Here is a 25514-nt window from a genome sequence, read left to right on the forward strand (position 1 = left end):
CCTATTTGGTTTTCTCTCCGAGTAAACTGGACACCGTTTTTTCGTGGTTCCAGCTTTCACGGCATTGTGGCGTCACAAGCCGCCACAATCCTTCTTGTTAGGTCAGCCGCATCCACCTTCTCGGTCCCGCCGTTCGGCCGAAGTGCCTCAACGAAGAGGTCTTTGTTCAAGGCCTTCGTCTTCCACTTTCGTTTACCGGTTTTTCTTCTCCGTACTGCAGCAGAGTTCCGTTGACCGATATGGTAGCGAATCACCTGGTGGCGTATTCGTTTCGCGTACTCTCCAATCCATGTTCAATGCCGTCAATGAAGGACTACAGAATGTGACGTCGATGATAGACTCCCTTCCGTCTCTTGGAAATGGGCTAACAGCACCTTCATTGCACAATCGTACATCTAACTACGCTAGAGCTTCCTGCAGGATACACCCTCTTGTGCTGGTTCCTCTACTACCCCATTCCACAGCCCAGGTGTTGAAGTCACCATCATGACTACCGGCTTCCGACCGATCAACTGCTCGGTTAATTGCTTCAGCATTAGACTGAACTGCTCTACTGTCCACCTCAGAAGAGCGTAACGGCTACACACGAAGATGCCGTTGATTTTGGTGATTACGAAGCCCTCATATGAGCGTTCTACCACTTCTTGAATGGGGAATCTGCCCATAACTTGTATCACAGCCGTTCCTGATCTGTCCGCCACCAAGATACCGTTATCAGGGGGGACTTGATAAGACTCTGCGATCAATGCGACATCGCAAATAGTTACTGTCGTAGACTGCCACAACAGTTGCTGTGCGGTGTCGCAGTAATTCAGGTTTATCTAGGTTATTTCCATTACCGAAAGTTGTGAGTTTAAATGACACACATACACATACACATACACACAGACATTTGCCGATCTCGACGAATTGAATCGAATTGTATATGACTCTCGGCTCTCCGGGCCTCGGTTAAAAGTCGGTTTTTACAGTGATTGCATAGCCTTTCTTCATATGACAAAGTTTGTGTTTTATGTATGTATTCGGTTTGTTGTTTTTTTTCGGTGAAATTAAAAATAATACCTCTTTTCTTCGTTGTTACGTTACGTTTCGGCCTACTACGCTTCAACCATCATCGGACGCATAAATTCGCTCCAAACACACTCCGTTCATTTACATCTTCTGCCGACTGACGAACGATTTGTCCTATTCAACTGACTGCTTTCCTTGCTATTCACACAAACACAAGTTTGTGTTTTATTCAGTACTTAATTTCAAATATCACCTTATTTGCAATTGGAAATTAGTGGAACTTCAATCATGAAATGTGTTCGGCTCTTAGGAGGATCCTTTTTTATGCGAAAAATGCGAACGTTTCTATATACAAATATACAAATATGTGCATTCTCATGTTAAAAAAAAGAAATGATTTTCCTATAAAAATCTCACAAGAAAATCTATCAAAAAGCATTTCATATGGTGTTTCAAATTAAATTCAAACAAATTCCACGTGAATACGACATATTTATCCATTGAATGTTCATTACCGTGCTATTGAGTAGTAAAGTATGAACTTTCCACATGAATTTCGCATGAAAAACATGTAGTGCATTTCTACATGCAAAATAATTGATTTCACCAATTCTTCTGCCAATGAAATCTGTAAGCAAAACAAAGTGATATTCACGTGTAATTCATTTGGAAAAATTAGTCAATGGTATTTCTTATGATTTTGATGTGCTTTTCACACCATGTTCGCATGAATTTCATTTGAAAACCATATTTCCCACACTCGAAAGGATATTCAAGTGGCAACCGTGTGCATTTCATGTGTTTGTGGATTGAAATAATTCAATAGATTTCCACATATCTTCAGCTAGTGCCAATTGATAACGGAGTAGACGAATTTCGCGCCAAATCGTATTCAGAGTTGACAGCACCCTCTCAGATTCTAATGAAACTTTCTGTAGTCTTCATTTCGTCACAAAAAGCCACTTTGCATATTTTGTTTTTCTAGAAATGATGTAGACTATCTTTTGGAAAGGGTCAAACTTTTTTTTCCCAATTTTTTTTCAAATGGCTATAGTTTAAAAATGGCAAATCCTACAAAAAATGTGGTAGGAGCGGTTTTTACAAAATTAGTCAAATTTTCGAATAAATAAAAATATTGAAAAAATTCTTGATTGACTCCTACACTGAAAAAAATCGATTTTAAAAATTTAAAGTCGATTTACAAGCCCCATTTTTTTATTTGGGTGAAATTTTGTTACAAGATATGTTCCCTACCTACCGTCAAAAATTCAAGTTGGGAGGAGGAAAAAAAAGTTATTTGAAAAAAACTTTTACTTGTCCAAGCTGAATTTTTTTTTCTTCAGTGTATTTTTATCGAAAACTAAACCAATGAAAGTCATAATCATCTCAGAATCCAATAAAACTCAGTTTGTGAGAAGATATTGTCTAATTTAGCAACTAAGCATATTTTTATTAAGGGGTTAACTACTTTTTCATTTTTCATGAAATCGAATTTTTTTTATTACTTTATCTGAAGATACAACTCCTTGCGAATGGTTTCCCAAATTTGTTATAAAGATCCAAGAAATAGATCGAAAGTTACAGCGCTTCCAAGCGCGCTTCGTCTACCAAGAGCAGTGGAAATTTGAAATTTAAAACTCGATTTTCTCGAAATGTCATTTTACTAAAAATGGTTTTTCCGTGATCACAATTACCGAAAAACTACTCAATCAATTTTCTTAATTTTTTTTTCAATTGATCGTAATTAATTCATTCTTCATTCATAAATTTTTTAATACAATTTTTAGAGCTTAAAACAGCGATTTTTAAACGTTCTCGAATGCAGGAAAAAAATATTATTTGTTCAACTAATCATTAAGGTACGAGTAATACTCATAAACTAATAAAAAAATTTGAGTTTTGGGTTTTTAGATTATCTATTGGTCTTCAATCGTGATCACCGCAAACCTCTTAAATAAAAAAGGGTTTCGAGGAAAAGCCATAACTCCGCCAATTATCAATATATTTTTATATACTTATGCTTGTTTATTTTACTGAAAAATGTACTACCAAAATATTATAAGTTTGATGTAATGAAATCATTCCTTTATTTCTTTACTCAAATTCAAACTTTTTTGACATTTTTATCACTAAAAGGTATGTAACCCCTTAATCAAGAATCCCATTTAAAAGAGTTTGTGTCGTTAAACAAATGTTCCATTATTACTTTTTTTTATTTTCTTGTTTAGTGCTGAGGTAGAATTAGAGAAAGAAATAACCAGCACAACATCATGTATTGAATTTTACATAATTATTTATTTATTTTAAATTATTTAATTATTTCTACACAAGAAAAATATTTTTGGTTCATCTTCTGAATTAGAATATCTTTTCGTCTCTACTTTGCCCCCAGAAATAGGCACAAAACTGTGGAATTTTTGAGTTCCAGGTATTGTTTTGACGTTATTATACAGCTCTTAAAGTTCTTCTGGCATTTTGTTGTGCTGTTCAGTGAATATGTAGCAGAAAATTAATTTTGCGATATGTTTATCAGTTTGTTCAACTGTCCAGTTATATAACTCTTGGGGACTTGTTATGGTGCTTCCATAGTCGCGAGCAAGACTAGCTCTTTGCCATTCGCTGGAGAGTGCCAGCAATAGCATCATAGGGTCCTTTTCCATGGGAATGCTGCAACAAAATGTCATTCTGCGCTTAAGGTTGGAGAGAGAATCGGCAAAAATCAAAAACGAAAAAAGCAGTTTTTTCCACACCGAGTGTTAGATCTTCATAAAAATCAATCAGCAGTACTGTAACAACATTTTACATAAGCTGATTGATTTTTATGAAGATCTAACACTCGGTGTGGAAAAAACTGCTTTTTTCGTTTTTGATTTTTGCCGATTCTCTCTCCAACCTTAACTCATACTTTGACTGGAATCTATACAAGCTTGCAAAGTTTTTCTTATTTTTGTATTGTGCTGCTGCTCCATCAGACATAAAACAAATTTTAGAAAAGTTTGTCAATTGTTTCATAAAATTTATCAGTTTTGGGAGGAACAAATGAACTGCAGTCTTCAAGTCTTCTTGTCTTCCAGTCTTCTTGTCTTCCAGTCTTCTTGTCTTCCAGTCTTCCAGTCTTCTTGTCTTCCAGTCTTCCAGTATTACAGTCTTCCAGTCTTTTAGTCTTCCAATCTTCCAATCTTCCAGTCTTCCGATCTTCCAATCTTCCAATCTTCCAGTCTTCCAGTCTTCATTCAAATTTGTTATGAATATATACAAAATTCGTTACTGATACTTTTTGCATGTATCAGGCAACTAGCAGCTGGGAAAATGGATTCTGAGATGATCATGACTTTCATTGGTTTAGTTTTCGATAAAAATACACTGAAGAAAAAAAATTCAGTTTGACAAGGAAAAGTTTTCTTCAAATAACTTTTTTTTCTCTAAAGTGCCCAACGTGAATTTTTGACGGTAGATAGGAAACATAATTATCTATCTTGGAACAAATTTTTTTCAAATCAAAAAAGGGTTTTTTTTGGTAAATCGACTTCAAATTTTTAAATCGATTTTTTTCAGTGTAGGAGTCAAAAAGAATTTTTTCAATATTCGAAAATTTGAATTATTTTCTGAAAACCACTCCTGCAACATTTTTTGAAGGATTTGTCATTTTTAGACTATAGCCATTTGAAAAAAAAATGGGAAAAAAAGTTTGGCCCTTTTCAAAAGACAGTCTAGATCATTTTCGGAAAAACAAAATATGCAAAGTGGCTTTTTGTGACAAAGTCTTCATGTACAGAAAGTTTCATTAAAATCTGAGAGGGTGCTGCCAACATTTGTTCGAGTTGACGCGAAATTCGTCAGTAGCAGCCAGGGGTGGTCGCACAAGCTCAAGCTCAAGCTGAAATAATTCAATAGATTTCCACATGATGTTAACGTGTTAAGTTTCTTTCAATGTGTGATAATATCACTAATTACGGTAAAGATCCTATTTTGGCTCTATCAAGGAAGGTGCCGAAACATTTCATTTATTACTCAGACTACAATCGATGGAATGCATATAATTTGGTATTTATATCTTTTCTTCGTTTTCAAGAACCAATATAATTACAAAAATGGCCTGAAAAAAATGAAAAACTCTTGTTTGAGAGCAGCGAAAACTCAAATTGAGCGCCCCAATTAGCACCCCAATTAGTGCCCTGTCATTCGCGCTAATGCGTTAAACAAAGATGGCGGATGCTGCTCTAAGTAACGATTTCAAATGAGTAGTGTGATAATAGAAACAGGGCGAAAATATGTTCATTACCCTATCACCGTTTTAAAAAACTTCACACAAAATAGCAACATAAGCGCCACACTCGCCAACCAGAATCCGAATTAGCAGCCCTTGCAGTGCTGTGGGTAGGTATAGGTTCACATTTGCGTTTCTGCGTACTGTTAACAGCGATTCGCAAATTCTCAGGCTCCACTCTGCATCGTTGCTAGACCACTAAAATCCACTCGTATCCGGATAATACACGGTTTGCGAACGTGCTCACCGTGAACTAGTTGATACCGCTTTCAACTGACCAGCAGGCTTTTGTGGATGTTGGGATGGAGAGAAAACATCGTCGCATCATCATCATCATCATCAGCATCAGCAGGCAATGGCCTGGTTAGGTTGAGGTGATCGACGAGCCAAAGTGACGACTTATCAAAAACGAAGTTGTGGTATTCTTTATCGCAGCTTTACAGAAGAGATTCAAAATGCAGTTCAAAATTCGTAACGAATTCTTCCAGAGTTTGATGAAGTCTTTTTGCCACGTACCGTCACCGAACAAGTATAAAAACTTTGTTCTTTAATTCACATTACTTCCAGATAAGTAGTCGCTTTACAATCGAACTCATTACCTCGAATTAACGTACAATGATGAATGTAGTAGAAACATGCCTTGAAGTTTTCGTTGCCGTCACGCAACATGTTCGATTCGAATCAAATTCATCGGATTAAAGGAAAGTTTGGATTGTGTGTGCCATACTTGACTGATACATTTTCAATGAGTAATGATTTTTTAATCGTAACGATTCACGTGAAGAAATAATCACAAACCAGCAGCCATACCGCTTGATGTTTAGCTAACGATTGATTCGAGAACGTAACTTCGGTGTCGACGCCAAAGGGACGAATCATGTGGCGTTAGATACATTATGATAATTACCTAATTATGTATAGTTTTATCAATCACGACCATTAGTTTTAGTTCTATCAATTACGGCCATCAACGAATAAATTTGATTCAGAAATAAAGCTATTTCAGTGTCAAACTAAACCAAATTCAAATTGAGCCATACTTCTAAAGTCAATCTCAAGTCCTTGAATTGAACATGTTTAAGTACTTGAACAAACGACCTTTTCCATATAACTAAATTGTGGATTCTTTTATATCACTCAGGGAAAACACATTTAAGCTCTGCCATCACCACCTGAAAATAGGGTAGGAGCGCATGTTTTGGTTCTAGACAATGTGTTCTTCAACAGAAAAGTACATTCGCGGAAACGAAACAAATCTAATTCGATAGAGTCTGCTTGAATAAAGTATCATTGTCAGTAATTGTTTGAGTTACTCTACACATGTCCTATTTACTAAACTGTACATAGTTAAATATCATCCGCAAATTCCGCAACTCAATTGCCATTTTTAAATCGATCTATTGCTAAACAACTATATGCCGCCTAAACACACCCTCACCCGAAGAAAATCTGGTCTGCCAGTTATCACCAGCAGTTGGGCCCAAAATCACACGGCTCTTATCGTTGCGTTGGTTCAAAACAAGAACCACTCTACGACGCGTTGCAAAACCATCCCCAGCAGGCATGATCAGCGACGCGACGGTGTACGTATACAGGTTAGGCCGGTTTCGGGATTTTCCTCCCGTTCAATTATCGCTCTCCGCTCTGTCGGGTCCAACGTAGAGCAAATATACACACATACACATGCTTTTCAACCAACAGCACTCGAACATACGCCAATATGTATATCATCCATCTTTCCGCAGCTGATACCACCCTCGCCCGGTTCAAAACAAACCTGACTTCCGAGTGGCGCGAGTGAGCTTTCGCCACATTTCACGCGATGCGATGCTTGCTATTATCGTGACCACCACCTTTCAGCGTGCCATCGTATTTGCATCATGCGGCAGCACCAGCAAGTGAAGCGGTGTCGTGGAGCGATAAAATACTGTTAGTGCATGCACACTCTCGACTACTACTACGGCTGGCGGTGCTGCAGTGCAAAACAGAACGGTTGGACAGAAAAACTATCATCGGACAGACACTCTCCGGTGGCTCGTTTAGTTGCGAAGCTGACATTCCTGCTATTCGACAATAGATGGAGGTGTGAAGCGCACGGTCGTGAAGTGTCACCCCAAGAATCGCTTATAGTAAATATCTACACTGCGAGCGCATATCCCGAATACGAATCGATTGAAATTGGTGGCTAGTAATGGAGTTTGGGAAGATGTCTTTTTCAGAAAATGCTCAACAATCTTACAAGCCTGAAGAGTTAGAACTGCTCTTTGATTTACGAACAAGAATTTTCTTCTTCAATATGTTTTTTAAGCTCGTCAAATATATTTTCAGATGATAAATTGAAGCATATTAAAATATTATTTCAGTAAATATATATATATTTTTTTCACCCGAAAACCAAATTTATTGACAACTTAATACAACATCCGATCGGAATGCTATCGGACTAAATTCAGGCGTTTATTGTACCACTTTATTAAGCACAAAACTGTCAACCAATTCACATTTAACTGTACTTCTACTGCACTGTTAACCTCAAATTGCGCAGTTGTTTACAAACGAGCTGTCGTCTAAGGCTGTGAACCATTTGGCGATTTTTTTAACCTTTAGTTAAAATTTGACAGTTCGAAAGTTATTTTCTCTTGAATGGAAAAATTTAACCGAGAGAGCGAACCGTTTCAAAAGTTGACATATGGATAGTTATTTAGAATTGACAGCTGCGATAACCACAAGATGGTAGAGGTGTGAACATTCGTCGATATTTTGAAAATTAGTTCTTTTCTTATTACATTAAGTATGACAGTCATAGCCTCGAAAAGTAAACATCCACATCATGAAATAACCCAAACAAATCTTAACACAACACGTTATCGTTTCCATCTTTATCCCTTAATTTTGTATTGAAAAATATTGACAACCTCAATTAGGTACAGAAAAATGTTTTCACCTTTTTATTATGCATCATGGGCAACATTTTAACCATCGAGCTGTCAAATTTAACTATCGCTCTGTCAATTTTAACCATGCTCCAGAGTAGGGTTATTTTGCAAATAACTTTCGAAGTGTCAGATTTTAACTAAAAGTTAAAAATTTCACCAAATGGTTCACAGCCTAAGATGAATTTACGTAAATCTGTCGCCAACGTGTTCCAATGATCTAAGACAAGCCAATCTCGCGTGAAACTATTTTAAATGTTTGGAAGGATTATATAGTGATGGAAAAAAAGCCGGAAAATAAAAAGAAATTCAGTCGCTCACCAACCAAAAGTATGCGCCCGACAAATACTATGTACCGTCAAGTGCCAAAATCAAAGTTGGACAATAAACATGCAAATTGGTACGAAAACTTGGTATTTCTATTTCAACAGTCTACTGAGTTTTGAAGAAAAACATCTTGATTTTCCAGAAGCGTAAGCGAGCACCAAAATACATAGCGAAACAACTCGAAAAAAATACCAATTTGCAGCTGTACACCCTTTGCGAACGGAAAATTTATCACTTTGAATGATGAATCGTTTACATTATCGCACTATCAATTAATTTAAAACGATGGTTATTGCACTGACAACATTGAAACAACACCCGACGATGCTGCATATTCAGGCAAATTAAAATTCGAACCAAGGGCATTCGTGTGGAAAATCATTTATGAACAGGGTGCTTCGGTTCCTCTAATGCGTCCAAACAAATTCGTTTTTATTTTCTAATCGATCCAAGATAATGCTTAACGGAGCGGTGGGTTTCATATTTACAGTTAAATTTGAATTTAAATAAAGGAAAGCTGTATCGGGGACATTTGAAGCTGCGTATACTTTCTTCTAGTACGCGTGGTAATTCTGGTTTGTTGATGTTTTGTGACCCAGGGTGGTGGTGTTTACTTTTTTATTTAATTTGGTATTTGTTACGGCTCAAGGCGATAGCTTCACGGAGCCGTGGGTCTTTTATATATTTACAAGATGTAAAAATAAAAATATACGACTAATTGTAAGAGCCTGTCCGATCTCGCTCGCGCGATTTGCATTGCTCGCAAAGATCTTTTCACGCGTCACATTTGTATCCTGAGGGTCACTCATATCTCGGTCGTTATCGCATATACAAACGCAAAGAAAGTTATAACCTTCTGAACAAAGAAAACTTCCTACCTTGTACCTACCTTCTTGTAGTATTCAAAGCTGTTTCAGCGAACGAGGATTTTCGTGGTAATCAACGTTCTTCATGAAGCCGTTACTACGTGTTTGACACGATAGAACTGGATATAAATGGATGACCACGAATCGAATCCACATTTTTACTCTCAAAAAATGTTTTTTGACATTTGTATCACCCAAAATCAACTGTTACGCCATCTCTCTGTTTCTACTTATTCCAAAAAAATCGCTCTTTTAGAAAGTGCTGTCATTTACAATGTACGGGATTCATCCGATGCTTGGAAGTGCACCAGTCTGCTTCCATCAATCGACGACTCTGATCACGAAAAGCATTGTTGAACGACAAACTAGTACCAGGCTCGTTTTTTTGGTCTGGTTAAACTCCTGTACACAATGCTGTTACTCTTACACTGTTCGACAAAAAATCCAACTTGAGTGTGGTTGAAGCGCATTCAGTACGGCTACTTCCAAAAATCATTCTTATACTCTGGATTGAAAATGATGACCTTCTGAATGTCATCCAACCTGGTATCGCAAAAAAACAGTGCTCGTTCATTGACCCGTTCTCTTAGATTATTCTTTAACCGATCAATTTCGGAGGAAACCTGTCCTGCCACTAGGAAAATAGGTTTTATTGTACTGGTGTACGCTGACGATTTTGGCCGAAAGGGTCATTTAGCCGAAAGAGTCATTTGGCCGAAAGGGTCATTTGGCCGAAAGGGTCATTTGGCCGAAAGGGTCATTTGGCCGAAAGGGTCATTTGGCCGAAAGGGTCATTTGGCCGAAAGGGTCATTTGGCCGAAAGGGTCATTTGGCCGAAAGGGTCATTTGGCCGAAAGGGTCATTTGGCCGAAAGGGTCATTTGGCCGAAAGGGTCATTTGGCCGAAAGGGTCATTTGGCCGAAAGGGTCATTTGGCCGAAAGGGTCATTTGGCCGAAAGGGTCATTTGGCCGAAAGGGTCATTTGGCCGAAAGGGTCATTTGGCCGAAAGGGTCATTTGGCCGAAAGGGTCATTTGGCCGAAAGGGTCATTTGGCCGAAAGGGTCATTTGGCCGAAAGGGTCATTTGGCCGAAAGGGTCATTTGGCCGAAAGGGGCATTTGGCCGAAAGGGTCATTTGGCCGAAAGGATCATTTGCCCGAAGGGGTCATTTGGCCGAAAGGGTCATTTGGCCGAAAGGGTCATTTGGCCGAAAGGGTCATTTGGCCGAAAGCGAAGACTACGTAGTAAGAAGACTGATATCTCTTTTCTTCCCCCATACAAACGAGAAGCGAGGTTAAAGCGCCTCTATTGGAAGAAGGTAGGAAGCTTAATATAAAAATGTATATGTGTGTGTGCATCACTATGGAAAGTACCACCTTTACCCGCAAGTAACGTTGCTGTTACTGTTTCTAGATTCTGGACAGAGTTGCCAGTCTTCTTGATATGCAGTCTTCGCCGAAAGATTCATTTCGCCGAAAGGGACATTTGGCTGAAAGGGTCATTTGGCCGAAGAAGTCGTTTGGCCGAGAGTGTCATTTGGTCGAAGGGCCATTTGGCCGAAGGGATCATTTGGCCGAAGGGGTCATTTGACCGAAAGGGTCATTTGGCCGAAAGGGTCATTTGACCGAAAGGGTCATTTGGCCGAAAGGGGCATTTGGCCGAAAGGGTCATTTGGCCGAAAGGGTCATTTGGACGAATGGGTCATTTGGCTGAAAATCTTTTGGCCAAATGTGCCATTTCGGTCATTTGGTCGAAGGGTCATTTTGCCGAAAGGGTTATTTGGCCGAAAGGGTCATTTGGCCAAAAGGGTCATTTGGCCGAAAGCGAAGACTACATATTAAGAAGACTGATATCTCTTTTCTTCCCCCATACAAACGAGAAGCGAGGTTACAGCGCCTCTATTGGAAGAAGGTAGGAAGCTTAATATAAAAATGTATATGTGTGTGTGCATCACTATGGAAAGTACCACCTTTACCCGCAAGTTACGTTGCTGTTACTGTCTCTGGATTCCGGACAGAGTTGCCAGTCTTCTTGATATGCAGTCTTCGCCAAAAGAGTCATTTGGCCGAAAGGGACATGTGGCTGAGTCATTTGACCGAAAGGGTCATTTGGCCGAAGAAGTCGTTTGGCCGAGAGTGTCATTAGGCCGAAAAAGTCATTTGGCCGAAGGGGTCATTTGGACGAAGGGGTCATTTGGTCGAAAGTGTCAGTAGACCGAAAGGATTAATTGGTCGAATGCCATTTGCTCGAATGCTACTTGGCGGCTGTGACTTGTAATACATTGTTGGTAGTGTTTTCTGCTCAACACATCGAATGGAGGTCATAAAATCAGCATTTGTTGTTCGATCTGATCATAATTGATAACATCGTCTGGTTTGAAAATCATTCGCCTCGTATTAGTTAGTCATAACACGCTGAAACCAGCCTAAGAAACATAAGTGGAATAATTGTAAAACCTAAACGTAGTAAAAAAAACCTCAATATTGTTCCAAAAATGTCGCAATACACAAACGGACAATCGTTATATTATATATTCAATTATACAGTACATTTTGTAATATGTTTCTAATTGTATCTTTCATTTTTATAACATAAGCTGTTCTGCATAGCCTATAGAACGGTATATGAAGTATATTAGCAAGAAACTACTACACTTTTATGATCAAAATATAATTATTTATCGAGCTAATATCAGTTATTCGAATCGAAATAATTGTATTTTCTTCCATCCAGTATCGATACTGGTTTGAACCAACCGTTACATCACATGGATGAATCCAACCAATATATGTGGTTAAAAAAGGAACGAAAAAAGTAATAAAATTGTAACATTCGATTCGGCCAAACAGCATTCGGTCAAACGGCATTCGTCTAAACGGAATTCAACCAAACGGCACTCGACCAAATGATATTTGGCAAAACGGTCATTCGGTTAGGCGGTATTCGGCCAAATGGCATTCGGCCAAATAACAGTCGAGCAAATGGCATTCGTCCAACCGGCATTTGATCAAATTGCAATTGGTAAAATGGCGATCGACCAAATAGCGGTCGGATGAATTGCAATTAGCCAAATAGCATTTGACCAAACAGCATTCAGCCAAATGGCTTTCGTCTCTCGAATATGAAGAGACGAAAGCCATTTGGCTGAATGCTGTTTGGTCAAATGCTATTTGGCTAGCATGTGATCTGGCACCATCGATTGTCCTGCACCCCTCTCCTGCAGGAGATAAGCGGTTGACCATCCTGTACCGTCAGTTTGGAAATCATTAGTTTGTGTGAGTTCATGCGCATTAAAGTATCTACCGATACAATCCCGCATAAGACATTTTTAATGAGGTCTACACGCAGTATGATTTCAATATCGCAAAAAATGTATGCAGATTGGAAACTAGTATAAGAACTTGTCCATGTGGTGCTTTTAATCATAACTTAAAAATAATTCTTTTACCATTTTCTCGGAGATTGTTGATGCAATTTCCACTAATTTAGTCTCATATGAAAGGTGTTATACCCCCATAAACTGCTGTTGAATTTTAATTTAAAATTGTAACGAACATAACCAACCATGGAATAGTAGTTTGAATAAACGAGTAAGGTACAATTGCACAACTGGGTGGATTTAACCAGATTTTTTCTAATGCCTTTTATGCCATAAATACATACAAGAGTTATATTAGTTATGGAATTCTTTATTGATCGATGTTATTAATTTTCTTTGTTTCATTGCCTCGTTATAGCATGCATCTTTGCGACGAGAAAATAGCACTAAATTTGCATTATACCGATTTGAATGCAAAAAAATGCATGGGAATCATATAACTCGTGTTTTGGGTGTTGCATTTATTATAGAACCAAAAAATCTAAATTTAGCAAATGAGAGCATTTATATTTATCTGACCTATGATTATGCGTCGAATGGTGTCAGTTTTTTTTTCTCGACTTGTCGGCAGCTTCGCTGATCGACAGAGACCCTCGAAAACGTTTAAAATTAAGGGGGTCCTACACTCTGAGCTATTTTTTGGGATATAAATTAAAAAGTATAGATTTTTTGCTCTTCACGCCCAAAGGTGGTTTTAAACAATTATCTCCTTAAGGTTGAACAGAGAATGGGCAAAAATGGAAAACGAAAAAAGCAGCTTTTTTCCACACCGTGTGTTAGATTTTCTCAAAAATAATTCAGCTTATGTTGAATGATGTTACAGTACTGCTGATTGATTATTATGAAGATCTGACATACGGTGTGGAAAAAAGCTGACTTTTTCGTTTCCGATTTTTGCCCCATTCTCTGTTCAATCTTAATGGAGAAAAAAATAGATTTTATCAAAATTGTTCTCCATTGCATCGGCTTGCTAAGCCAAACCAAATGATTCGATTTTTTAGTTCTCATCAGCTTAAAATGAGCTCCTTTTCTTGCGGAACATCACGCTTGACTAGGGGTTTGGTAAGGAATACAGATTCTGTGACCGTTTTTTTTGGGGCTAGCGTCAATCCGGCGCTAGCTTAATCCTGGTACTAAGTTAGTGTCGGATTCTGATAAGACGAAGTCAAAACGCAAATTCAAATTTTACTAACTTAAATAAAAAATGTAAATTCAAAATCTATTAAGTAGAATTTTTTTATTACCCTCAAAAAACCACTCAAGCCTCGAGAGTAGAGGACCCCCTTAAGCAAAACAACGGCTTCTGTTGACCGGAGCCATTTTTTTGCCAACCCCTCCTTAAAATGACAACGTGTTAATTCGCAACAAATGACTGCCCGACTGTCAGTCCCCGGTCAGTTTCGTTTTCATTTCACAGCATCAACAGCAACAGCATTTCATATTACCTTGAGTTGTGTAACATCATCGATATAACCTGGTTCGGCGTGTCGTCGTCGTCGCCGCCGCCGCCGCCGGAGCCAGGGCAAAATCGTGCTATGGACCTATGAGACAATCGGCGCACCGCACGAACCGTGCACTATCGAAGGAGCAATTATTCAGAAAACTTGAACTTATTTAAATGCCGCTCACTCGCTTGGTTTTCGTCTCGGGGTGCGTGTGTCGTCCAGCCGGAGGCGACTATGGCACAAGGTGCTGCAGCATGAATGGAGAAATTTTTATTGCCATTTTGCACGGACTATACTTGATCTGATTTTTTTTTCGGGAGGTTGAGAATATTTACCTTTGCGAAGTGCATCTCAAATATGTACCGACCGCCGACCCGATTCCGATGCTGTTTACACTGTATGTTGTGTCGATATTTGAGAAGAAGGTTAGTAGAATGACCTCTCCAATCCATTCGAGTAAGAGTGTACAGATTTCAATGCGTTGATGGTGCCGTGGCTTTCCAACAATGTTTACTTTTTGACATTGAAAACATATGTTGCAAAGTGGATGACGCTGGATAGGGTCAAAGGAGAATAGAAATCGGAACAACAATGAAACAAACAGACGTCTCAGTAGTGAACGGAAGATTCTCATCAAAGTATTGGTAGAATTTGGGTTTAGAACATTTTCATTATGTTTTAGATTTCGATATTCAGTTTTCGAGGCTGTGTTTAAAATTCTAAATAAAAACTGTGGCTGTGGATTAGGTCGGGTTCAGGTCACTCAATTTTAAAATTTTCAATTTCTTAAACCATGTTTAGGGCTGGGGTTAAAAAAACAAAATTCAATTATCATATTGCACAATGTAATCATGTCAAATCAACTTGATGGAAAATGCTACAATGTAGAAATTTTAAACTCTTGCTAATTAGGTAACTGCCCAAGACTCTTTCGCAAACTTCAACCTGAACCTGTACGATCACAAAATCTTCCTCGGGCGTAACTCTACGGGCCAAACCAGAAAACCCTGCACGAATTCGGCTTTGCTGATTTTTTTTGTCGAACCTTGCTACAGTTGCGCTACGTAACATTCACCACCGTGGCCTGAACCTGAACGAGAAGGCGAAGCAAAACGGTTTCGAAATACCTGCTGCTGTCAATGGCAACCAAATAATTGACCGACTTGGGTTGGAGTTTCAGCGATGTCTGCATCTCTGCGTTTCGAAACACCCCGGCCGTGCACTTCGCTGTGCTGCATTTGGCGGCTGACATTGGAGGTTCAGGTGCGATGAAAGGTGGGTGTGCAGTAGCGGCTTTTCTAATCCGGCGTACCTCCGGTTCAATTAGGGAATACATTTTCTTATTTTAAGAATGCGTTAGGGTAAGTAGAAAATTTGGATAGCGTAAGAAGTGTCGACAAAGAAATCATTATATGTACTAAAATATTACAAGAAGGTCGGATTATGAGGTGTGTACTGTGCTGTACGCTGGATTCGGTAATGATGCGGCTTGGAATTGAATTTCTTTGTCGCACCGGTCGTCCGGTAGTCGGTGAGGTGATGGATTAATTTCCGTCCGATCAATACCTTGGAGTTGCTTAAGAGTAGCGCCATGTTTACCTACACGTACATTACTTGCGTAGGAGATGTTGCAAGAAGTCACTAGCTGACAGAGTCAACAAGAGATATACAACCGGTTGAGGAAGTGATATTTGATGAGGTTTGGTTATTGGTAATTCGATTGAGATGTTGGCGGTGTTTAACGGTGGTTGGCTCATTTTAACTGCGGTTTTCTTCTGAGCATGTTACTGTGTCTGTGTGTTCCTAAATAAAAATTCGATTATGATTCAAACGCTTTGCTGATGTCGAAGGAATGGGTTTCCGTAGTCGTCTTTCTTCGTTTCGTTCAATTAACAATTAACAATTCCATGTCAACTTTTGAATAGGGTCAATAAGATTTGTAAACCAACTTTTGTTTTGCTGATTTCTCTTAATTTGTTATAATTTGAACACAGAAGACATTTTAAATTGATTCTACCAAGGGTAAAGATGTTGAATCATGTGTATCTTTCATGAAATTCAACTCGACAGCGGAATAATGAGCAAAATAAGTTTGTTTACAAAAATCTCATTAGCCCTTTTGAAGAATTGATATTGAATTGTCTCTGAACTTACATGAATACATAAATGCGAGATTTAAGATTTTATGTCAATATGCAACGGATTTAATTTAGTGATTTTTTTTCAGATCAAGTGCATTTGGTAAATGTGTCTAAAATAAAGGCAAAAATGATATCAAAGTTCATTCACTTCTTGAAACCGTGAAGTATATGCTGGTCCGTGAGAAATAATATTTTTCCGGATCAATATTGACATTTCAAACTTTTTTTTCGTTGCAGACTGAAAATAATATATTTAAAACATACAAAACCTGTTAAATGTTAAACTGTGCAGTCCACTACAACCCATGTTGATTTAGAACGGGTCCGGGTCAGAGAAAAAGTTCACTAATCGAAGATCTTCCAAGCGAGAACGCCACACCCTAGATAACTTGAAAAAAATACATTCATCAGATCTATGATAAATCATAAAACATATTTTCATTCAATAAAATTCCGCCGCACCACTTAAGGACTGAATATTCATCGCTGTTTCAGGTTTTACAAGTTTCATTCTGGTCTTTCTTATCTCTTCAAGTTTGATGGTGTTTTTGCTTTGAACACTTTTCTTCGAACCTAGCAGCGAGCGAGCATCGCTGAAAAAACCCCCGGTGACGATTGGTTAACCGACTAAAACTGATTTAAAACAGCTGGGAATCATCCCCGCAAAATTTTGAATTTAGAAACTAAAACATTCCAAGCGAATCTTATAACGGTTATTAGAATATTATATTTACCCAAAACTCGTTTTTGTCTAGGAAAGATAACGACAGAGTTGAGACACTTCCCTCATACGAAAGCAGTTTTCTTTGGCTTTTGTTTGAGTTCAAACGTTCAAATCCAACTGGCAAGAAGTGAATTTTTTCGAGAGTTGTCCTACTGCAGCTGTAGAGCTAGGTTCATTGAAGGGGCTCCCCGTCATAATCACACACTACAATTGTAGACGAGACGACTAATATCACCCACTAAAGCATTGCTTAGGGGTGTAATGGTCGGGTTCGGGTTTTTGAACCCGAAACCCGGACCCGACCCGAACCCGACGGATTTCGGGTCGGGTTCGGGTTCTGTAAATTTAAGCTTATCGGGTTCGGGTCTGGCTTCGGGTTTTCAAATTTAAAATTCTCGGGTTCGGGTCGGGTCCGGGTTTTTGAAATTTTGAACTTTCGGGCTCGGGTCGGGTTCGGGTTTTTCAAATTACAAATTATCGGGGTCGGGTCGAGTTCGGGTTTGAGCAAAATAACCCAACCATTTCATGACACTGTTTGCGTCTATACACAAAACGCAGTCTTGTTTGTAGTAGCGAATTATACTTCGTGCTACGAATGGATGACACATATAACCGCACCAAATTTTAGCACCTCTGAATCGGCGCTCAAATATTATATTTTTTCATCCTTGCGTAAAACTCCGTCCCTTCAGATTCGCAAACTGCTAGAATTTTTTTAATTTTTTAAACGAACATTCATGAGAGAGCATTCAACAATACGTGTTTCACATCAAAAATCACTTTGCGATTTATTTTTCAGGATAATTAGTAATAAACCAAGTCAAGAGGAATTTATCGGAAAATATCGGTTCAACTTTCTATAATGGAATATAAATTTCGACAGGTACTTTAAAACCGATACTTAGGCCGCGGCGACTTTTTCTCTACGTAAACGGTTTTGTGGGGTACATTCGTACCCCCGAACTAAAATCGCTCTAATATGTCTAATTTTTATTAAATTTTTAATTAAATTGGATAGTTTTTTTTTAAATCATTCGTAAAGTAACATGTTTAAAAATATTCGTGGTTTGACTATTTAATTTTGTAATATTTCATTTGGTATAGAACAAGTCTTTAAAATACCCCCTCCCCCCATTCCTTTTTTTCTTCATATTGCTATAACTCCGGTAGTTTCAAATCGATTTTGACCATTTATACGACGTTGTAAAGATCATTAAATTTTCTTTTTGAACAATTTTTTTTCAAAAACTGGTCAAAAAGTGTATTTATTCCGAAGCTTTTTTGAAAACCAAACGCCAATACATACGTTAAAAATACAGCAATATGCAGTAACGGAAATGAAACAGGAAGGTGTCGAAGGAACAGGTAGAGCTGGCGCATTGTACGTGTATATAAAATATGTTCCAGAGCCTGGGCTGTAGAAGATAACGAATCGAATGATGCATCTTGCATACTATATACAAATCATATTCACGAATGTGCTTTGCCTTTTTCATCCGCAAAAACAAAAAATACGATACCGATCCAAGCGCATTTTCTAGTTACTTTGCTATAGTTAGTTGTTATATCAAATAACAGATACTATTATTCGGCAGAGTTGGAACAATTTTACACAAGTTTCTCGCTTACTATGCATCGATATTTTGCTTTTAAAAAAGGTATAATAATTTTTTTGAATTATGTACACATGACAAAACACTAACGCAAACGGTTTGGTGGGGTACATTTGTACCCCAAACAAACTTTCAGCGAGTACTGTTAAGTTGGTCAAATGAAACAAATAGATTGTACCTGCTTTAACGGAAGTTTAATAATCAAATTGGTTTATGATAAAGATTGCTTGCAATTAAAATAAACTATAATGGAAAAATAAGGATTTGAACTCACAAATTTGGTGGTACTTTGGTGTCACTACGTCGGCTCAAATTTGAAAAGGGTTCATTATTTTTTAAAAGCAGATAGTTTAGGCCAAATTTATTTTCTAGTTTTCGTTGTTCATGACACTCATATGATGATGGTATAATAGCACCACTATCAAATCAGTGGTACATATATGAAACAAGCGCTTTCTGTCAGATTGTTCCCGGGCTGAGCTGTTGAATGATCCGGATTCCTTCATGAAAATACATGAATTTCCACGAACTTAAGGAATTGATCGCAAAAATGTTGTGTGTTCTGTTGAAGCCATTAACGGATTTTTAAAAGTTTGGAGTCCTTCCGAGAGCTCCATTGGGGAGGTCGAAGCATCTCTACTGGCGCGCTTACTGTATAATTTGAAGCATAAAATAACTTAGATACCTCATCATAGATCGTCCTAACGCTAATGATCAAGAACACGTCAGAAAATCTTGATTGATACCCTTCGATACAGGTTTGACCGTACCAACCAGTAACGTGGGTGGCGTCATGTAAACTGCCAAATATGAATTGCAAATTGCCATAGCTTAATTTAATACATGTAATAAATTATACGAAACTGCCTTGCAGAAATGGTTTCTGATAAAAAATAGAAATTTTGGTTAAGTACGACGGGCAAGGTTATTGGAAACTGTGACCATTAAGCTGTCGGTTTCCCCATAAGTTAGCCGCCGATTCAACTTAATTTCCGGTTAAGATATCGACGATTTTTAAGTTTCTCAGAACATTACAAATTCGACGTTCAATAATAGTAAATATAAATGCTGCTACTACTGCTACTTCTACTCGGCAGTCATTTGTTTTGCCATATGCAGATATAACTCAATGCGTATGGTGCTACTTCAGATTCGAGTGATTCTACTATTCGTAGATGAGCCTAGGATCCAGCTCGGGTGCCTAGAATTAAAAATCTTTGAGATCTTTGGTTGGTTCTCCGTATTAGTAAGTTGGATTTGGATCAGGTTTCTCAAATTTTAAATTTTCGTGTTCGGGTTTTCAAATTTTAAAATTCTCGGGTCGGGTCGGATTCGGGTTTTATAAAATTTTCGTTCTCGGGTACGGGTCGGGTTCGGGTTTTCATGTTTTAAAAAATTCGGGCTCGGGTCGGGTTTTTGAAATTTTATAATTTCGGGCTCGGGTTGGATTCGGGTTTTTAAATTTTCATACTCTCGGGTTCGGGTCGGGTTCGGGTTTGAAAAAATTGAAACCCGACCATCGCTAGGGTGTAGGGATTTCGCGAATGCGTGTATCATTGAGTAGGACTCTAACGTTTATACGTTAACGTGTTTGATCGCGTGCGCGTATGTATGTCACGTGTGCTAACGTTTACGTGACTTAGCGTGTATAATTTTTTTTAACCATGTGCCTTTCGTATATTCGGGTCTGTTCTTGGATGATCGTGCATGGACCGTGAATCTGATACTTAATTTTCGGTATACGGTACAGATGTCATTTCTTCCATATCACTACAATTCCCGGTTATATCACCATGGAACGTGTTGTCCAGTGGATATGAACGTTATTTTTTATTGGTCCAACTGATTGTATAGACCTAAGTTGCTAGGACGGAGAGTAAATATTTCCGGACATGACGGATACGTTATCACGCGAACACGGACGTTTGCGGGTTCGCATTTGAAACAGCGTTTGTAACTTCGTAGGTACTAAAGTTTGCGCGATCGTAGGTGTACGAATGATCGCGAAGGCTTGGGCGTTCGTATGTTATGTTTGTCAGCATCCAATTTTGTAACCGTGTCATTCACATGTTCGCGTATGTTCTTATGATGATCTCATGATAATTAGTTTTTGGTGTACGATTCAGACTTATATTTCACAACCAACATAAACACAAAAAGTCACTCAGATTTCTACAAAAAAGTCCATATAATGTCAAATTTTTTAAGCATTTGAAAAAAAAGACTTGATAGAACATCCTCAAAACGGAAAAAATAGCAACGAAATTACCGAAATGCAAAATTAGTTATGAAAATGCGTTGCGAGTGCCTCTCATAAGAATCCAACGCTAACTTAGTGACAGAACTACGCTAGCGCCAGATTGACGCTAGTTCCAAAAACAAATACTATTTGTGTTTCTGAGAAAACCCAAGATTTCTCTCAAGAAAAGGAGTTCTGATTAATTCATCAAATCCAACACATTGCCAAATAGATCGAGTGCTACAGATGAATTAACGTTTTAAAAAGTTCATTTTAGTTGGTTTTCTATTTTAAGAAGTACACGATTATGTGTATTTTGAAATTAAAAATGAGGGCAATGCATTCAAACAGACCCATACCATACACAGCTCAAGATCAAAACTCACCTGAATCATGATGGTCGTGACTCTCGTGGTGACCGTGCCCATGGTGGTCGTGGTCATCCTGCAGATGATGCTTCAGATGATGTAGATGCGCGTAGAAGTGATGATGGTGCAGCACACAGGCAAGATCGGTACAATTTAACATAGCTCCGTCCTACCGTTTTTCGACCACCAGAGGATATTTTCCTCCAAAGCCTGCTTGCTTGCTTGCCTACCGGCAGATCACACCGTGGACCTTGAATTGTGCCGCAAAGGAGCAGCGTAGCTACTAGCGCGACTCCGATATCTACCCCCGACTGATGGGGTAGAAACCAAGTGCGTGGTCAAGTAAACACACCTCGTTGATTCGGTAAGGTTCTACCGGACAGAGAAACCTAGCGCAGTGATTGCTACCTCACCATTGATACCGCCACCGCGTTTCGCCGGGGGATCGAGTCGTAGCTGGATTGTACGCGAATGTGGTTTGCTTTGCAACACGTTAGAGTTAAACACACCGGCCTTTGTTGGCGAGAAACCACCTGCTGACACCTGCGAAAAAAAGTGTGGAGAAGCATATTGTTCAGTTAATGATATTCGGTACTGCACATGTCGGGAAGTGTTTTGATGGTCTACGAAATGTGATACAACATTGTGTTTTGGTTCATGTTTACTAGCGAAGCTTTTGGTTAGTACAAACAAGGAAGGCGGCGTAGTAATTCTAGACTTGACAACTCCTTTCTCTTTTCCTGGTTGATGCCAAAACATTATTTTTGTTTAACTCAACAGCAAAAAAAACTTATGGATAGCACCAACTCCCAACGTCTCAAAAATATTTTCTTATTTCGTAAATAAACACACATGTTACGTCAAAATGTCAACTAACGTGCCGACTCATTATTGTCGCAATTACCGCCGACACCTAATATAAATTCTCGTTTCTTCTCTAGATCTACCGGAATGCAAATATATTATCTTTTGAAAGCAACGTAGGTTTCTTCTTTACAACATTTGCCGGCAGCACACCTGGCAGGGTTCAACTTCGTTCGCGCTGCGGTAAAATCCCTAATAGGCGCCTGTTTGGCTTTCAAAGCATACTGTATCGAGGTCCGATTTCCGGTCGATCAACAACAGAACCGTTCACCATAGCACAGCTATACATACATATATAAGTAGTCGTATTCATCTAAAAGCGGCAATCGAGAAGGCAAAACTTTCAAGGACTCCTCGATCGCGTATCGACTCTTCCATTTTCTTCCTAATCATTCACACCAGCTAAAGGTAGAATCATCTGGTTATAGTAGTGGCAATACAGCTAGGGTAACCGTGCCCTAATGCATCTTAGCTCCGGCATTCATCCCACCCGTTTCAAATGCATTAGATAGGGCAGCGTCTGCCATCTCTATTCAACGGTCATATGGTAGGAGTGCGTTATACTTGACTTTTTGTTTCGCTCAAACGCGAGTATTTTACATTTTCCAAACCAGATTGTTTTTGTTACTGCTTCTTCGGAACGAAGCGAGGATCCTGAAAACTAATTCAATGCAATCGATGTAAGCCGAGTTACAATCGAAATAGTATGACATCCTGACTAATGAGATGAATAAGGGCTCGTCTACCCTACATTGACTTTTTGCTGCTTAACTCTTGTTTAAACCATTACTCCAACATTTTAAGATAGTTTGTAACAAAAAATCGTCCAATCCACCAGTGCAAATGAATCGTAGTGGATCGATCATTTTGCAAACCTTAATCGGTTATCGCGTTGTGTGTGTAGGGGAGAGAGGGTAACAATGAAACACATTTTTTCTACAATTTAATTTTGATGATAATACATGTTATTTGTGTAATCAAAAGTGATATATAGTGCCACTATGTTGTTAACTAATACATATATTTTTTCCAGCTGGTAAAATTCACGGGAAATAACATTTTTTGGATAATAAACAGTTGGTGGTAAAATGTATCAGTGTGCCCCATGGGTAGGAACTATGAAACACGATGTCATCTATAGTGAAATATTCTACTTATAAATTTTATTCTTTTGTTTTGACGAAGAATGATCCTAACGCTTTGAATTAAAGTTATATTGAGGCGAAAATCGTTTGTTTACGAAAGAATCCACTATATCATCGCGTAACATCGAACCACCATATATGCATATTAGCTGCAATCCTGAAATAAGAGACAATTTCTACAAAATTTGGCCAAATTTACTAATTTTGCACTATATGAGTAGTATTTAGTGTGGAAAATCGGAACCCATTGACATTTTGAGACAGACCACAAAAACAAACAAAAATCACTGTTCCCCATACGCCATCGTTTCACAGTTACCCAATGGGTCTATTCATGAAAATTGTGAAATCACACAGAACCATGAGTAGTTACCAAAAAACTTTGTTCGCGGCAAATGTTGAGCATAAAATTTGCTATAAATAGCAATAGACTAAACATTTATTCAATGAATGGTAATTCATAAAGATGGAATAATGTTTATCATTGCAAATTTACTCTGGCTATCACAACACAAACAAATATCCATTAAAAGAGATAGAGTTAGCAGATCTCTTCCAAAATATAGCAACACGTGTAAAGAATTAGAAATTGTGAAATATGAGGGAATTAGACGATTGCGATCATGCATTGTGATTTTATTGCGAATGTTTCATAGTTCCTGCTGATCCACTGTTACCCTCTCTCCCCTATATGTGTTGGATCTTGGCACCAAGTTGGCTCCCATACATCATCAAGGAACGAAAATCTCTTCCTCATTGGGATTATACACGAATGAACGGCGGCCGGCTGGAGGTGGCGGATGAGGGAGTCGACAACGAAATCGAGTCGTGGTGACGCGCACAGTACAAAAGGGATTATGTATATCAGTGATTCTCAACCTGGGGTTCGCGGACCCTTCGGGGACCGTGAAGTCTTTGCTGGGGGTCCTCGAAGAAAATTATATTTTCCGAGTGCATATTGAAATTTCAAGTCTTGTTTCCTAAAAAAAAAACTAAAAATAACATATTGGTAGCATACAAAATCGATGTTTATCCGTGGGGGTTTGCAGCAACCTAGGGTCATTTCGAAGGGGTCCGTGGTATGAAAAAGGTTTAGAACCGCTGGTGTATATGACATTAACGTGTTGCGGTAGAAATGCAATGTTTTTTGTTAACTTTCAAACTCTTTCTATACCCATAATACTGTCGGTCAGGGCCAAATCTTTAGATAATTGAATTGCTCCTTTTTAACAATTTCAATTTCACTACACTGATAAAATATACTCGTAAATCTTCTACGAATTTCGTAAAATGCGATTTTTTCATAAATACCACAAACCAAGTTTCGTGGTTTATTACGTTACGAAGCGGTACCAAAAGTCAACCAACGTCGGACCAATATTTGACCAATGTCGCCCCAATGTTGGAACTCGGACAAATCTTGGAACAACTTCGGTCCAATGTTGGACCAATTTTGGACAATGTTCAACCAACGTCGGACTGATGCTTGAACAATGTTGGACTAATTTTTGACCAATTTAGGACTTATTTTGGACCAATTTGTAACCAAAGATGGACCAATATTGGACGTATTTTTGCACCAAAGTTGAGTCAATGTTGGATCAATGTTGGATCAATTTTGGATCAACATTGGACCAATGTTGGATTAATTTTTGACCAATGTTGAACCAATACTGCACCTATGTTGGACCAATATTTAACCAATGTAAAATCAAATTTGGATCAAAGTTGGACAACGTCGGACCAATGTCGGAACGTGGGACCATTTTCACCAATATTCGAGTTTTAAATCAATGTTGAACCAATATCAGACCAATGGTGACCCAATGTTGGACAAATGTTTGAGAAATGTTGAACCAACATCGCACCAACGTTAGACCAATGTTTGACTAATATTTGGCTATTTCTGGCCAAGTTCAATAAATGTCGGACTCATGTTGGATCAATTTTGGATCAACCATGGACCTATTTTGGACTAGTTTTTGACCCACGTGGAACCAATGTTGGACAGATGTTTAACCATTGTTAGGCCAATGTTGAACTAAAATTGGTATAATGTTAGACCAATGTTGAACAACATCGGATCAATGTTGGACCAACGTGGAATAATTTTTCACCAATGTGGACCAGTTTTAAATCAATGTTGGACCCAAGTTTGATCAATGTTGGATCAATGTTTGGTTAATGTAGGA

At 38.4% G+C, this 25514-nt stretch overlaps 1 protein-coding gene across 2 annotated transcripts in view; it reads right to left on the reverse strand.

Annotated features, from left to right (window-relative positions):
• The window catches only part of LOC131677403 (myb-like protein A), a 444108-nt gene that overhangs the window by 394668 nt on the left and 23926 nt on the right, over window positions 1-25514 (reverse strand). For both annotated transcript variants that reach the window (XM_058957206.1, XM_058957207.1), the window contains exon 2: window positions 21332-21856. In XM_058957206.1, coding sequence (XP_058813189.1) covers window positions 21332-21473 — 142 coding nt within the window. In that variant the 5' untranslated portion in view covers window positions 21474-21856. The remainder of the gene's footprint in view (window positions 1-21331; window positions 21857-25514) is intronic.

Source organism: Topomyia yanbarensis, chromosome 1 (assembly GCF_030247195.1).
Source record: "Topomyia yanbarensis strain Yona2022 chromosome 1, ASM3024719v1, whole genome shotgun sequence".
NCBI classification, from domain to species: Eukaryota; Metazoa; Arthropoda; class Insecta; order Diptera; family Culicidae; genus Topomyia; species Topomyia yanbarensis.